Raw genomic sequence first — 16,204 nt, 5'->3', positions numbered from 1 at the left:
TCATGTCATCTAGAGATCCCTTGGTAAAAAAAAAAAAAAAAAAAAAAAAAAAAGGCAGGTTTCATTCCACTCACTGGTAGTAAACAATTATTCTTAATAGTATTTTTAATTAATTAATTAATTTACTATTTTTAAAATTGTGATTAATTTCCTTTTTATTTACCTAAAAGTGGTAGAAACAAATTAGGGGGAAAAACTAGGGTAATTGATGTAAAACCAAGCAGCTACATGTTCTCACCACTAGATGGTGCCCTTACCTCAATAAGCTAAAATGCTGAATCAGTAATGTGGAAACCAATAAATGTGCTGATGAAGTGGGGCGACTGAATAAAGAGATTTAGGCTATTAGGTAAGTTACAAGAGGCTAAAAATAGGAAATGTTTAACAGTCAAACGTTTGTGAATTTTAAAAATTCTGTCAAAAAACTGAATAACAAAATAAAAATAAATACAGATTAAAGTTTTATAATTTTAAGTGTAATACAGTACCTCTATAAATAATATAAAATATTTGAAAAATATATAAATATAAAATTTTGGTAGATAGGAAAAAGACTTTAAAATAAATTTATACTCAAGATCAAGTAATAAAGATAAAAATCTAATCATGTTCAATATAGAAAATTTTGGTGTAATGATATGTATTGAAATTGACTTTTACTTGAGAGAGGAGTCATGAAACCATGATAAATGGTATTATTACTGTTTATATATATATAATTTCTGTGCTAAAAATCTTCCATCTTTTTTATATAAACTTCTGCCAAGCTAGTGTTAAGAATATACTGTTGATTAGGACACATTCTCTGCCCTGAAGCACCCCAGTCGGAGTCTGAGTGATAGGAACCAATAGAAAAATTAGACACCAGCTAGTCCCAGTTCAAATCTAATGCAGAAATCCTATCAACTTCTGCCTAAATTTTTGTGGTGAGAAGAAACCTTACTATTTCAGACGACCCATTGCTTCACGGCGTGAATTTTAGGAAACTCTTCCTTATAGTAAAGAATTTAAGTATAAGGACTATCTATCCAGTAGTTTAAGTCCTGCTTTCTGGTGCAACACAGAACAAGTCAACCACTTCTTCTACCTGGTAGTCAGCCATTCAGATCATGGTCACATGTACACTCTAATCTTATTTTTTCCTCAAGAGTAAAAATCACTAAATTAGTACTATCTTGTTAGTAATTTTGAATGTAGTTACCCTTTTCTGCTTTGTTTTCTACACATTTTATATGCTATATATAAATCATAGAGAATAGTACTATGTGAAATACTAATTAGAGACCTTTCTTGGGTTGACATCCATCTGCTATTTACAACTCCGAAGAGAGTTATTCAGCTAGCTATGACTCCAACCCTTATGTCTCTATCACAGGTATAATATGAAAGTCTTTGTTACACGCGTCTCAAACCTCATTAATTTATCACATAATTTTCTAAGGAAGACATACAAATGGCCAACAGGTACATGAAAAAGTACTCAACATTACTCATCCTCAGGAAAATGCAAATCAAAATCATGATGAGATATCACCTCACACCTGTTAGAATGGCTGATAACAAAAAGACAAGAAAATAACAAGTGTTGGCAAGGATGTAGAAGAAACTCTTGTGCACTGTTGGTGGAAATATAAATTGGTGCAGCCACTAGGAAAGCAGATGAAGTTGCTCAAAAATTAAAAATACAACTATCAAATGATGCAGCAATTCCACTGCCAGGTATTTATCTAAAGAAAACAAAAAATATTAACTCAAAAGATCAGTGTATCCCCATGTTCATTGCAGCATTATTTGCAGTAGCCAAAATATGAAAACAACCTAAGTGTCCTTCAATGGATGAATAAAGATTTGGTATGTACATACAGTTGACCCTTGAACAACATGAATTTGAACTGCAGGGGCCACTTATATGCAGATTTTTTATAGTACTGCAAATATATTTTCTCTTCCTTATGATTTTAATTTTTTTCTTTTTTCTAGCTTTATTGTAAGAATACAGTAGATAATACATATATAATGTACAAAATATATGTTAATTGTTTATGTTATTGGTAAGGTTTCCAGTCAGCAGTAAGCTATTAGTAGTTAAGTTTTGGGGGAGTCAAGTTTTATATGAATTTTTGACCATACAGGGCCAGGGTTGGCATGAAATCTTGCCATTTGCAACAACATCGATCGACTTTTGAAGACATTATGCTAAATGAAAAAGGTCAAAGACAAATACTATATGATCTCTCTCATGTGGAATCTTTAAAAAAAACAACAAACAAAAACCAAGCTAGGTAAAGAAAACAGATTGGTGGTTGCCAGAGGCAGGGCGTGGATGTAGGCAGAATGGGTGAAGAGGGAGTCAAAAGGTACAAACTTCAGTTATAGAATAAATAAGTCATGGGGACATAAAGTACAACATGGTGACTGTAGTTAATACTATACATATATATGTATGTATATATATATGTATATATACATAAAACTAATGCTCCATATAATACAGTAATATAAATATATTGCATATTTGAAAGTTTCTAAGAGTTCTCATGACAAGGAAAAGAAAATTCCATAACCCTATATGGTAGCAGATGTTAAGTAGACTTATTGTGGTGATCATTTTGCAATATATACAAATATTAAATCATGTCATACACCAGAAACTGTTATAATATATGTGAATTATTCCTCAAATAAAAAATATATCAAGCAATTATTAACTACTTGTTATATGCAGAGCATATATCAGAGCATCATATCAGGCACTGGGATGCAAGTCAAGAAAGACCTGATATGTTGGAGTTTGGAGGTGATGATGGTCAGGTGCACCAGTATTTAGAATATAACCACAGGATGAACTGAAGGAGACTCACATGACAGTTGGAACACAGAAAATAGAGCTCTACTCCAGTCCCTGTTCTGGCACTTCCTGTGGAGTTGGCAGTTGAGCTAGATCCTGAAGGGTTAGGAATTATCACGGCTATAGGATAAGGAAAGCTAGACAGCAGAAATCTGAGCCTTCATTCTGAGGCTGGTTTTTCCCTGCTCTGTTTGAGAATCACTCTCTGCTAAGGAATCCAGAAGGGGAATGGTGATTTAGTCCCTCATTAGGCCTACTCATTGGATAGATGTCCAGATGTCTTCCCTTTTTTGTCCTTGCACTAAAATAACTTTTAAAAAGGACCTAGCCTCTTCCATGATAAAATCACCAAGGATACAGGATTTCTATTAGACAGTCAAAATTAAAGGCAATGTGCCAAGAAATCTGCTTATATTGAACACTGGGTGTTATATTTAAGTGATGAATCACTAAATTATACTCCTGAAACAAATATTGCCTTATATGTTAACTAACTAGAATTTAAATAAAACCTTAAACCAAAACAAAACAAAACAAAAATGCTTAAAATTGCTCTTTTCACTACTGCTTCCTTTTGGAGAAAAAAAAAAACAAAATTAGCGGGTGAAAGGGAAATTAAATAGGTACGCATAACCCCAGGTGAAATTGTTAAGAATACACTGTGGCCTCCTCCCTGCAGGGTGGCAACCTTATTTTCCTTCTCCAGTCCTCCACTACACCACAACACATGTCATTGATCTCAGACACATTTGTTGCTACCCATTCCCTCCTCTCTCATCCTGTCCGGTCTTCTCTAGAGTTTCACATCTGTTGTTAAAGTCTTTAGAACACTAGCTGATTCCAGAATTGCTCATTCTGTTAGGACTCAGTATATGAGTTATCCCAGGTGTATTTGAGTTTCCAGAAAGAGTCTGGAAGACTAGAAGTCTTTAAGAATCCAGTGAGTAAAAAAAAAAAAAAAAGAATCCAGTGAGTAAGGCTATAATAGCCAGAATAATGCCCCCTTGAATTGCACTATGTTAGCAGCCATTCTTATGACCCACCAGTTGTTAAGCCAACTCACTGTGTGTTTCCCTCCTCATTTGCCTTTCCAGAACATCCAGCCCAATAAGCACTGCTTGAATCACTGTATAAGATGAGAGGTAAACAAAGTGACATGTAGTAGCTGGGAAATGCAGGCTCATGAGCAAAGAATATCTTTTTATTCTTCTTAGAATTATAGAGGACACAGGTATAGATTTTAAAATACGGTATTAGTTTTTATTAGAAATTACACTTGACATAATCAGAAAACCAAAACATAGCTTGGTTCAAGATACATTCATAAAATGGCCTTTGGTGAAGTAATAGATATCTTCAGTGTTTTTATTTGGTTTGTTTTCCTTTTGTGGAACCAGGTTATTCAGAGAATATTCTACACAGTCAACAGATCTTGGAGTGGAAAAATAACTTCGACAGAGATAAGAAAAAGCAACTTTTTGCAAGTATGTCTCTCATTGAAATTCATATATAAAGAGCAAATTAAATAATCTTACTTCATTTAACAAGTATTTGAGTGCTTATTGTATGCAAAGTATTTCCGCTACTTTCAGTCATTAAGCATTTCAGATATCTGGGATGTGTTGGGGAGAACAAAGATGAATAACAAGAGATTTTTATAGCAAGGCAGACAGACTAAAAGAAAAGTGCACACCTGACGAAAATTTCCACAGAAGTGCATAACAAATATACAGAGAAGGCCTCACAGAAGGACTGACATGTAATCTTGACTTGGAGGATGTCAGAAGTTTATCAAAATCAAAAATTAGGAGATTCCAGATAGAGGAATAGCATAAGCAAAGGCTCAGAAGCATGAGAGGGTGGGCAGTCTAAGAGCATAGTCTAAAGTGGCCAGAGGCTCTGCAGAGAGTGACCAATGATACGGCCCGAGGGGTGAGATGGGCTGGGTTAGGAAAGGTCTTTCGAAAGGAATAAAGGAATTTCAGCTTGATCCTTTCAGCAGCGACTCTTTATTCAGCTCCTACTGGAGTGGAGAAAAATACTAAAAAGTCCTTTTAAGAAAGAATACATTTCATTCAATTAATTTATTCATTTTTACCAAATGAGAGAGAAAGTATTGACCACTAGTGGGAGCTTTTTATTGAGGTAATCTTCATGCCTTGTTGTTTAGGCTGCCATTAACCTAAAGGAAGAATTGTTCATACTTGAAAGGAAAGGAAATATTTTATTTTCAATGAGTCATACTAAATGAAGCTTAGGCTAATAATACAACCTTATGTACTCTTTATTTTTCCCTGTATTTATCTGGGACAAAGTAATGAAGACTTGCAAAATTAGCAGCCCATAATCCATATACAAACCTTTTTTATTCTAAAATGAATAGTAATCATCACAGTCATTGTTAATATTTATGGAACACCTAGTGCCTGCCTCTCTCAGTAGGTAACATGGGATGGGTTGAGATGGCAATAATTCCATAAAAGAGGCCTTACACCTTAAGAATGGCAATCCTTCACATTCCTGAAGCATATCAGAGATTATAAGTTTTTGGCATTATTATAATCCCTGTTTTTTAACTGATGGTAAAATTTGAGGCGCAGATATGGTTGAATGATTTATAAGAGCACATAGCGAGTAAGTGCCCGAACTTAGTGTCTTCCTAGAACAGGATTTAATTGTTTCCCCTCTTTCCTACCCTTCTACTCTTCCTATTAGAGAATTATTCACAAATGTATGCTCATGATTTATATGCTCATAATGCATTCAGATAACAGGAACATAACTGGAATAATCAGCAGAAGTCACTATCTCTTCACCCTGCCATTTCATTCCCTTTCCCAGAGGTAACCCATCCATATATTCTGTGATTTTATTCCCTTGTATGCTACATGGAGTAAACAGTTTTATTCTGTATGGCTGCTTTTTTTTTTTTAATATATGAGATCATTCTGTTAATTTTGGGTTTTTTCACTAACAGCATATCTTAACATTCTTTTCATTTCCATGCATATAAATCTCTCTCATTCTTTTAGCTGCTGCATAATCTGTGGCATGGCTCTACCATAACTAAATTACATAATCCCTTATAGAGGAAGTGTAAGTCATTTTCATGGTTTTCCTATTTGTAATGATGCAGTGAACATCCTTGTGCTTTCCTCCTGTGTGTATATGGGTAAGAATTTTCCTAGAATAGACTACTGGAGGGGAAAATCCTGGGTCAGATGGTATGTGCATTTTCAGGGTGTTTTTTTTTTTAAGATTTTTTATTTTTTAAGTAATTTCTACACCCAACATGGGGCTAAAAACCACAACCCTGAGATCAAGATTTGCATGCTCCACCGACTGAGCCAGCCGGGTGCATTCAATTTCATAGATCCTGCCAACTTAGCCTCCTAAAAACCTGTACTTGTTCATACTTACACATTCACCAACAGCAAAGTTACTAGTCTTTTTCATTTTATGATAATCCAGTAGGTGAAAATGAGAGCTCCTTTCAAGATTTATTTTATTTTTTTAAAGAGTTTTTATTTATTAATTCATAAGAGACACAGAGAGAGGGGCAGAGACATAGGCAGAGGGAGAAGCAGGCTTCCTGCAGGGAACCTGATGTGGGACTCGATCTCAGCAGGTCACAACCTGAGCTGAAGGCAGATGCTCAACCACTGAGCCACCCAGGTGCCCCTCAAGATTTGTTTTATTGTACATATTCTGCTTTATACATGTTAAAGAGCAGTTTATAAAACAAAACATTACAAGCCATGTTTGGAAAACAGAAGAAAAATCATATTTCATCACCCTAATACAACTAATAGCATTTTTGTATATGTTTTTCTAGTCTCATATATGTACAGATTTTAGGATTTTACAGAGTTCTTAGTGTGCATAATGTTATATCCTGTATTTTGCATTTACCACATTATGGTTTTCCTTTGTTTCTCTGTATTCTTTATAACTTTTACTGGCAACACAATCTTTCTTTAAGAAGTTTTGCTATCATTTAATAATTTATATTCTCAACTTGCCAAGACAATATTGGTTTCCCAGTATTTACATTTTGGCACATAATTTTTTATTGAAATAATTTATTTATATTATGAAATAATCACCTTTGTCCTTTATAATGTTTTTCACCTTGAATTTCATTTTATTTTCTAATAATGTTGACATGTTTTCTTTCTGTTAAGATTTAGCTAGTATTTATTTGTCCTTTTTTTAAAAAAAAAAAGACCTCCTTTAAATTTTTATTTTAGATTTATCTCTTATGACAGCATATACCTAGATATGTTTGGGAGGGTTGGTTTTTATATTCAATCTGAAAATACTTTAATATGGAGACTTAATTCATTTATCTTTACTGTGATTGTTGATATGTCTGATCTGATTTCTGCCATTTCATTTTGCTTACTCTATTTCTGAAGTTTTTTAATAGCTTCTTTTATCTTTCTTTCTGAATTTTTCATTTCTGAAAACATCTTCATTTACCTGCCCACTTATAATTATAAGAACTGTAAGAATTCTGGGTTCAGAATTACTGATTCTTTTTTTTTTTTTTTTTTTTTCATATTACATGATTTATCAAAGGACTCGGCTTCATTTGACCTGTAGTACTCCCTACATTGTGGATTTGTTTTTTTTTTTTTTTTTTTTTTTTTTTTTTTTAAGATTTAATTTTTTTTATTTATTTATGATAGTCACAGAGAGAGAGAGAGAGGGGCAGAGACACAGGCAGAGGGAGAAGCAGGCTCCATGCACCGGGAGCCCGACGTGGGACTCGATCCCGGGTCTCCAGGATCGCGCCCTGGGCCAAAGGCAGGCGCCAAACCGCTGCGCCACCCAGGGATCCCAGAATTACTGATTCTGATGTTTCCCATGGGGGCACACAGTGAGTCAGGGGAGACCCAGGTGTACTTCCAGCTCAGGGCCCTGTAGCTCCATCCCCCATACCTTCTATGCCAGGCTATCACACATCAGCACAATGTTATACATAAGTCATCTTCGTCGTAAACTTGATCTCATTACACAACCAAACCCTATATGTGGATTTCCACTCTACATAATAGAATAGATGCCCACTCTCCCTAATTGTGGAAAGTTAAAAGCAGTGTCAGTTTATGATCATGTAATTCAGCCTTTTGTCTAATTGTTCTAGCTTGCTAGTCTGGGGACCTCTGATGGGCTACAGTCTCCTTGGTAGCAGTCCTTCCCTTTCTGTGCTTTTAAATCCTCCACTGTATCTGAAGCCCTTTGCTAATAAGCATAATACAGAACTCGTAAATGCTTATAGATTGATCATTTGATTAAAGGTCAGAAGAGGCTGCTAAATTCCTAGTTTGGTACCAAAACCAAAAATTTTAATTCAATTTAAAATAAAATTTTAGGGGATCCCTGAGTGGCTCAGTGGTTTAGCGCCTGCCTTTGGTCCAGGGCGTGATCCTGGAGTCCCAGGATCGAGTCCCACATCAGTCTCCCTGCATGGAGCCTGCTTCTCCCTCTCTGCCTGTGTCTCTGCCTCTCTCTCTCTCTCTCTCTCTCTCTCTCTCATGAATAAATAAATAAATTATTTTTAAAAATAAAAATAAAATAAAACTTTACTAGACTGCAAAATGGCCAAAGCTGATTTTCATAATTTAAAAATGAACTAATCCTTCTCTTCATACTATTTCAGACTCTAGCCCTTTTGGAAGAAGAGGAAGATATAAACCAAATCACAGATTACTTCTCCTATGAACATTTCTATGTTATTTATTGTAAATTCTGGGAACTAGATAGTGATCATGACCTCTACATCAGCCAGGCCGATTTATCTCGATACAATGACCAGGGTAAGTGTTTTAGAGATGGTAAGACTTAACTGTTTTGAAGAAGGCAAGAGTTATATGAATTGTTATATGAATGAGAGATTCTCATTTCTTAAATTCTTTATCTAATCAAGTCCTCTTTAAAGAGCCAAGAATTTTTATGTGGGAAAAGGTAAAGGTGTCAATTTTTTATTTAGAAGGCAAGTATAGAAGAGACTTACAGTATGTAAACAATTAGAGTCTTTGTTTTGATTAATTGGTGAGTTTTTATAGTGACGTTTATTTTCTAATGATGAAGAAGATCTGTACCTATGTAAAGTTTATTTGAAAGAGAATGGGTATACACCCTTATAAATTTCCCATTTTAAGTGTTTATAAACAGCCACGGATGAAAATGTTTCTAAACACTGAAAATGTCAGTGTTTTCCAGGACTCCTAAAAACTTATGTTTTGGAATTTAGTTCCAGAGTTAAGTATTTTCCCTGCAGATGAATTTTTCTTTTATCAGAAAGCAAAAAAATTACATATCACATGATATTATCCCTTTTGCTTCATTTTTACCAGTAGTAAACTTAGAACCTATTACCTGATGATTTAATATTCTTCACCAAGCACCAAAATACATTGGCTCATTCTTTTCTCATAATATCATCCCTCTTCTATTCTTAAATATCTCCTCAGGAACTGCTGATTTTTTTTAATTAGCCTTTAGCCTTTTAGATATAGCAGAGTACAAATCTTAAACAAATGTATTGAGTTTCACTTCTCTTATTTGATATATGTGTGGATTAACTGTTTACATCTTAAGAAAAGGTTCATTCTAATAAATAGTGAAATGGACCATAAGGGAAAGGAGGGAAACTGAGTGAGGAAAAATTAGAGAGGAAGACAAGCCATGAGAGGCTCCTAATTCTACGAAACAAAGAGTTGCAAAGGGGGATCTGGGTGGGGGGATGGGGTAAATGGGTGATGGGCATTCAGGAGGGCACATGATGATCTGAGCACTGGGTGTTATACTGTATGTTGGCAACCTGAATTTAAATAAAATATCTTTTAAGGGATCCCTGGGTGGCTCAGCAGTTTGGTGCCTGCCTTCAGCCCAGGGCGTGATCCTGGAGTCCCAGTTCGGGTCCCACATCGGGTCCCACATTGGGCTCCCTGCATGGAGCCTGCTTCTCCCTCTGCCTCTGTCTCTGCCTCTCTCTCTGTGTCTCATGAATAAATAAATAAAATCTTTTAAAAAATCTTTTAAAATGAAAGAAAGGCTCATTCCATATGGTGTCAAGTTTCATAGAACTTTCCATATATAAGAAAGAGTTCTACCTCTCAGTTCTCAGGTGCCAACTAGGTAGCAAGAGAAAATACTCAAATGTACTTATTTGGTAAACAAGCATTTTAGTACTATACTTCCCTTCTTCAAGTTGTCATAACCTTCCTGTCACCAGAATAGCATAAAAATGGAAATACTCACAGGTGTATCAGGTCAGATTTATTAGCTCTGCACTTTCTAATCACCAGTGGCCAGATCATCTATGTAACACGAGGTCATGTAAAACCTTATAGGCTCTAAAGCAATCTCTCTAGCTGATGTACCATAATTCTAAGTCCCAAAATATTGTATATATACACACATAACAACTTAGTAGAGGCATGTTAAAGTGTTGAAGTCTAGAAAACTAGGCAACTAGACCTACATGGTGAAGGGGTCACTGAGACTACATAATTGCCAATCCACCAACCTGTCCGAAATCGGACATTATCTTCAATTATAGGCTAAACCTTCCAAATTTAAAAGACTTCAGCTTTGAAATTAAATATCCATGTCTTTACTGTACAGCCCTCTATTTGTCTATATAGTACAAATAATTAGCCCTGTAAACTAATATTCAACAAAGTATAGAGAGTCCTTATTATAAGCTTTATGGCCAGGCATGGCCATCCTGACACACGTATTCCCAACAACTTCAGCTAAACTAATTTTACCTTCAGGTTGACTCTACCTAACTCTGTGCAAAAGAATTAGATGCTGGTAGCTACTAACTCTCAAGTGACCTCATCAACTTGTTTTGAAATTGTAGTGTACATGCCATTGCCTTGAGCACTTCTTAAAAGAATAGATTCCTTTCCTCACCAAATCCCTAGGTCTGAGATCTATTGGCATATCCTTTTGTTAAAACTAAAGCCTTTGGTAATTTTAAACCAACAATGGCCTACACTGCTATGGATTCTCTATGATCTGTCATCAAAAGCGCAATATCCTATCTTTTTTTTTTTTTCCGCAATATACTATCTTAAGATAAAATTCTCTCTCTCTCCCTCTCTCTCTCTCTGAATAAAAGTTACTGATGGAATTTCTCAAAATTATGTTATGTCCTAGACTTTTATGGAATAAGAATATAAGAAAAGTTTATTTGTGGTATGTTTAGGTATCTTCTATAAAATTATACTTGATAGCATTCTCTATCATTTCACTCAGAGTCCCTTATATTAGGAGCTGCTGATCAGTTCCCCTTAAATTTCTTTTTTTTTTTTAATACTCTTATTTTATTTAGTTCCCCTTAAATTTCATGCCAGGATAAAATTTGTCTTGTTTTAGAGGAAAAGTTGTCTTCTTGGCTAACAAGATCAGTACAAATTCTATACATTTTTGTCTTAGCCGTCACGATGTTCAGAACTAACTTGGCACTCAACTACATTAATATATCCCAGCTATCAGGCATAATCATTTACCTGTTCTTTTTCTAATGATTGATTGATTGATTGATTGATTATGCCACCTTAAATTCTTACTTTGAGAAATGTAAATTATACATAGGTAAAAATTTAAATACTCATAACTTCTCATTAAGGAAGATGTTTTAGCTTGTTGCTATTGAAAATAAATTTGCCAAAAGGATTGTCTTTATAGAACATGTTTCTAACTAGCCTCATACCTCTTGTTTACCTTTAGCTTCATCAAACAGAATTATTGAAAGGATATTCTCTGGGGCAGTAACAAGGTAAGAAAAAGCATTTGAGTTTAAAAATGAATTCCAGGTAGGGTACCTGGAAGCCACCTGGTGGCTCAGTTGGTTAAGCATCTGCCTTTGGCTCAGGTCATGATCTTAGGGTCCTGGGATTGAGCCCATGTTGGACTTCCTGCTCACTGGGGAGTCTGCTTCTCCCTCTCCCTCTGCCCCTCCTCCTGTTCGTGCTCTTTCTCTTTCTCAAATAAATAAATCTTATTAAAAAAAAATGAATTACAGGTAGCACTATCACAAGCGCATTTTAGCATGGTTTCCTGCATACCACAGCTTCATACAAGACAGTAGTAGTAATTCTTTAATTTATGGGCATTATCCCTTTACCTTAATATAGGTAACAGTATTTGAACCTGGTGATTATTTGCATTCAAATTGGAAACCAGACTTCTTTCTTCACACCTGCACAAATGTCTTCTGTTTTCACCCTCTAGGCCTTTGCAAACAATATAGGCAATGGAAGGGATGCTCTTTATAAGGTTTCCAGCCTTCTAATTTTTCTTTGACTGAATTTCCAAAGAAAGATATTGCTTTATTTCTTAGTCTGTCATCCTACTAAATTTATCTGAGTAATTGCTCAGGAAACTTTATAACCCTGTGTTTTCTTCAGGGGTAAAACAGTGCAGAAAGAGGGAAGAATGAGCTATGCAGATTTTGTTTGGTTTTTGATCTCTGAGGAAGACAAAAGGAACCCAACCAGGTATGACTTTTTTTTTTTTTTAATTTAAAATCAGTTAGCATATACTATATTATTAGTTTCAGAGACAAGAGTTTAGTGATTCAGCCAGGTATGACTTCTAAGTTTCCTTTGCCAGGAATGTTAAAACACTTAAAGAAAGCTTGAAAAAGTCATGATGTATACTCAATAGATGCCATCTTGACCTAGGAGTACCAAGATGAATTAGACTTAGTCTCTGCCTCCTCAGATTGAATCCATAGTCACAGCATATCAAGAGAAGTGTTTTTACCCCCAGAAACAAAGGTGAAGTGACATGTGAGCTGGCCCTGGGGGTTAAGCAGGATAGTAAGCCTTTATACAGAATGTGGGAATACATATTGTGAGTTTTCATTGTTTTATGATCTTCATGGTTCAGTAGTAAATGGGAAAGGGAAAGAAGCAAATTGTGAGTGACTGATAAATTAGAATCATCTCTCCCTTTCCTTTGTACTCTCAAACATACCTTGATTTGTGATCATGAACATACACATCTGTCTCTTGCAACTAGTCTCTTGTTTAAGCCAAAACTGTTGGTCCCTCTTTTCTATTTATTCCCAGCTTGTGTTAACACAGTGCCCAGCACATAGTTTGTGCTTAGTACCAAGGAATGGAGAGGCTACAGTCTGTGATGCCTGCTAGTATAACTGACTCAGCTGTCTACATGTTGATTCTAAAAGTTATCTAAATGTTGGATATATGGTTTGGAATCAATAAAGTAGAAATAAAACTAAGCTATTTCTTAGGCAGCCTATTAGATTATTTTTAAATAACTTTGTTTTCCATTTCAAAGAATATTTTATTGCCCATTATAGACACTTTAGAAAACATAGATAAGCAGAAGAAATAAATTTTAATAATAATTCTAACATTTAGAATAAGACATTATTAAAAGTTGGTATATATTATACAGTCTCTTATATTTTTACATACTTCTTGGACATTTAGATTAGTACCATTGGATTAAGTCTTAATTACCATACATTCTAAAATTTTTATGGAATGCTTTCCAAAACAATAATTACAGCTAAGTAGTTTTAACATCCACTACTTTTCTCATTAAGATAAACTCCCCCAAATGGAATTGTTAGGTTAAAAGGGTATACACATTTTTAAGGGCATTTATAAAAATTCTTAAGTTGCTCTTTAGAAAAATTGTATAATTTTATACTTTTATCAACAAGGTACTGAGCATATTTCCTATAACCCTACTAAAATTGAATATTATCTGCTTAAAAATAGTTTCCAATTTGATAAATTAAAAAATCAGTATTATTTTACTTTGCATTTCTTTGATTACTAATGAGGCTGAATTTTTTTCATACATATTCAGCCAGTTTTATTTCATTTTAGGCAAGTTGCTTTTCAAGTCTTTTGCTCATTTCTGCTGGGTTAGTTTTTTTATTGTTTTATGACAAATACATATTTTAACTATCTTAAAAATATAAAATATAGTCAAAAACCTTATGAAATTCATTCATAATTCCATGACCCATATTTAGCATTGGTATATATCCTTCTACTCCTTCTCCCTTTCCCTCCCTCCCCACCCTTTCTCCTTCTCTTTTCCCTCCTCCTCCACTCTTTCTCCCTGCATCAAAAGATATACTAAATGATATCAATACTATATAAATTTGTAACACATTTTTTCACATAACAGTACATTTCCATGCCAGTAAGTATGCATCTTTATAATTTGTCATTAGTCCATTATTTTGAAAGTTTCAGTTGTTTCAGTTACATCACCTAAATTTCCAAAGATATGAAGACTATGCGTTTTCCAATCTTTTTCAGTGTTCTATTAATCCTCTCAATCTCAATCTTTTATTTCTCATATTTCCTCAATTATGAAAAAGCTTTCCTCAGGTAATTCTCATCCATGATTTCCTCCTTCTGGAACCCCTATTATCCCACAAGGACAAGTGAAGAGAACTAGAAATGGTAATGAAGAACATGAATAACAAACTCTGTGAACATGTACTTGTTATCTTTTCGTCTCTCAGCATCTTTAGAAAACATAAATTATATAAAGTAATAATTAGGAGAGAGTAGTTTTGGGTTTGTAATATATATAGATGTAATATGTATAATAATAGCACAAAAGGAGGGAAGAAGGAAAAGAGTTACATAGGAATAACATTTCAGTATCTCACTGGCATTAAGTACAAATCTGAAGTAGATTCTAGGAAGTTAAAAATGTACATGGCAAGACCCTAGAGCAACCACTAGAAAATTAACTCAAAACTATATAGCAAAAAAAATCATTAAAGAATTAGAATGTTACACTTAGAAAATAATGTTAAAGAAAGCAGTAAAGGAGAAACAGAGAAGAATGACAAGACAGAAAACAAATAGTAAAATGGCAGGCAAAGGTCCAACTATATCAATAATAACAATTTATAAACGTGAATGGATGGATTAAACATTTCTTTGAAAGGTAGAGATTTTCAGACGACTGGATTTTAAAAAAATATATAATTATATGCTATCTACATGAGAAATATTAGATTTAAAGATTTAAAAGGGAGAAAAAGTGAAAAGGAAATATAAAGATATGTCATGCAAACAAAAACCATAAGAAACTTGGAGTGACTTTATAAATATCAGAGATTGTAGACTTTAATACAAAAATAGTTACTAGAGGATGAAGAAGAAATTTTATCATGTAAAATGTCCAACAGGAAGACACCACAGTTACAAACACATATGCACCTAACAACATTGAACTCTAAAATACATGAAACAAAACTGGCAGAATTGAAAAAATTCAACAATAGTAGTTGAAGACTTACATACCCTACTTTCAGTGATGGATGAATAACGAGGAAGAAGATCAACAAGGTAACAGAAGTCATGAACAACACTACAAACAAAACTATAAACCAAAAAGACCTAACATATCTATAGAACACTCCACCTAAGAATAGTAGAATATATATTCTTCTCAAGTACACATGGAATATTCTCCAGGATAGGACATAGAGCAGGCCATAAAAGAGCCTCAATAATTATAAAAAGTAAAACCATACAAAACATATTCTCTGACCATAATGGAATAAAATTAACAATAACAGCTAGGAATTTGGGAATTTACAAACATGTAGAAAGAACACACTGCTTAAATAACCAATGGATAAAAGAAGAATACATCAAAGGAAATCATGTGAAATGAATGAAAATGAAGGAAAAAGTACCAAAACTTCAAGATGAATGAAAATGGAAATACAGTATGCCAAAACTCATGGGCTATAATACATACAGTGCTAAGAGAAGTGTATAGCTATAAACGCATATACTAAAAAACAAGAAATAAATCAATGAGCTAACCTTCTACTTTAAGACACTGGGGGGGAAAAGAGCAAATTTAAGCATAGCAAACACAAGGGAAGAAGAAAGATTGAAGTGGGTAAATTAGAGAATAGAAAAACAAGCGAGAAAATCAATGGAATCAAAAGTCAGATTTTTTTTAAAAGATTAATAGGGCCTTAGCTACACTGATCAAGAAAAAAAGAGACAGCATTCAATTATTAAGGTTATAATAAAAGAAGTAACATGAATGCTGACCTTACAACAATAAAAAGAATTTACATATATAACAACTTTATACTAACAAATTACATAATTTAGACAAAATGAGCAAATTCCTAGAGGGACACTGGTTCAAGATGAAATAAAAACTCTGGATAGGAAAAATAATCCCAGGCTGAGATGGCTTTGCTGGAAAAGGCTACCAAACATTTTTAGAAACAAAACAAATGAACATGGGGGCAGGGCACAGGGGAGAGGCAGACTAAGAAACACTCTTAACTGTAGAGAGCAAACT

At 34.2% G+C, this 16,204-nt stretch overlaps 1 protein-coding gene across 8 annotated transcripts in view; it reads left to right on the top strand.

Annotated features, from left to right (window-relative positions):
• Window positions 1-16,204, top strand: part of PPP2R3A (protein phosphatase 2 regulatory subunit B''alpha) — a 188,230-nt gene that overhangs the window by 120,267 nt on the left and 51,759 nt on the right. For all 8 annotated transcript variants that reach the window (XM_072792636.1, XM_072792637.1, XM_072792638.1 and 5 more), the window contains 4 exons: window positions 4,246-4,332; window positions 8,514-8,670; window positions 11,597-11,645; window positions 12,277-12,366. In XM_072792636.1, coding sequence (XP_072648737.1) covers window positions 4,246-4,332; window positions 8,514-8,670; window positions 11,597-11,645; window positions 12,277-12,366 — 383 coding nt within the window. The remainder of the gene's footprint in view (window positions 1-4,245; window positions 4,333-8,513; window positions 8,671-11,596; window positions 11,646-12,276; window positions 12,367-16,204) is intronic.

Source organism: Canis lupus, chromosome 22, assembly GCF_048164855.1.
Source record: "Canis lupus baileyi chromosome 22, mCanLup2.hap1, whole genome shotgun sequence".
Lineage (NCBI taxonomy): Eukaryota > Metazoa > Chordata > Mammalia > Carnivora > Canidae > Canis > Canis lupus.
This window is presented reverse-complemented; position numbering and strand designations above follow the sequence as displayed.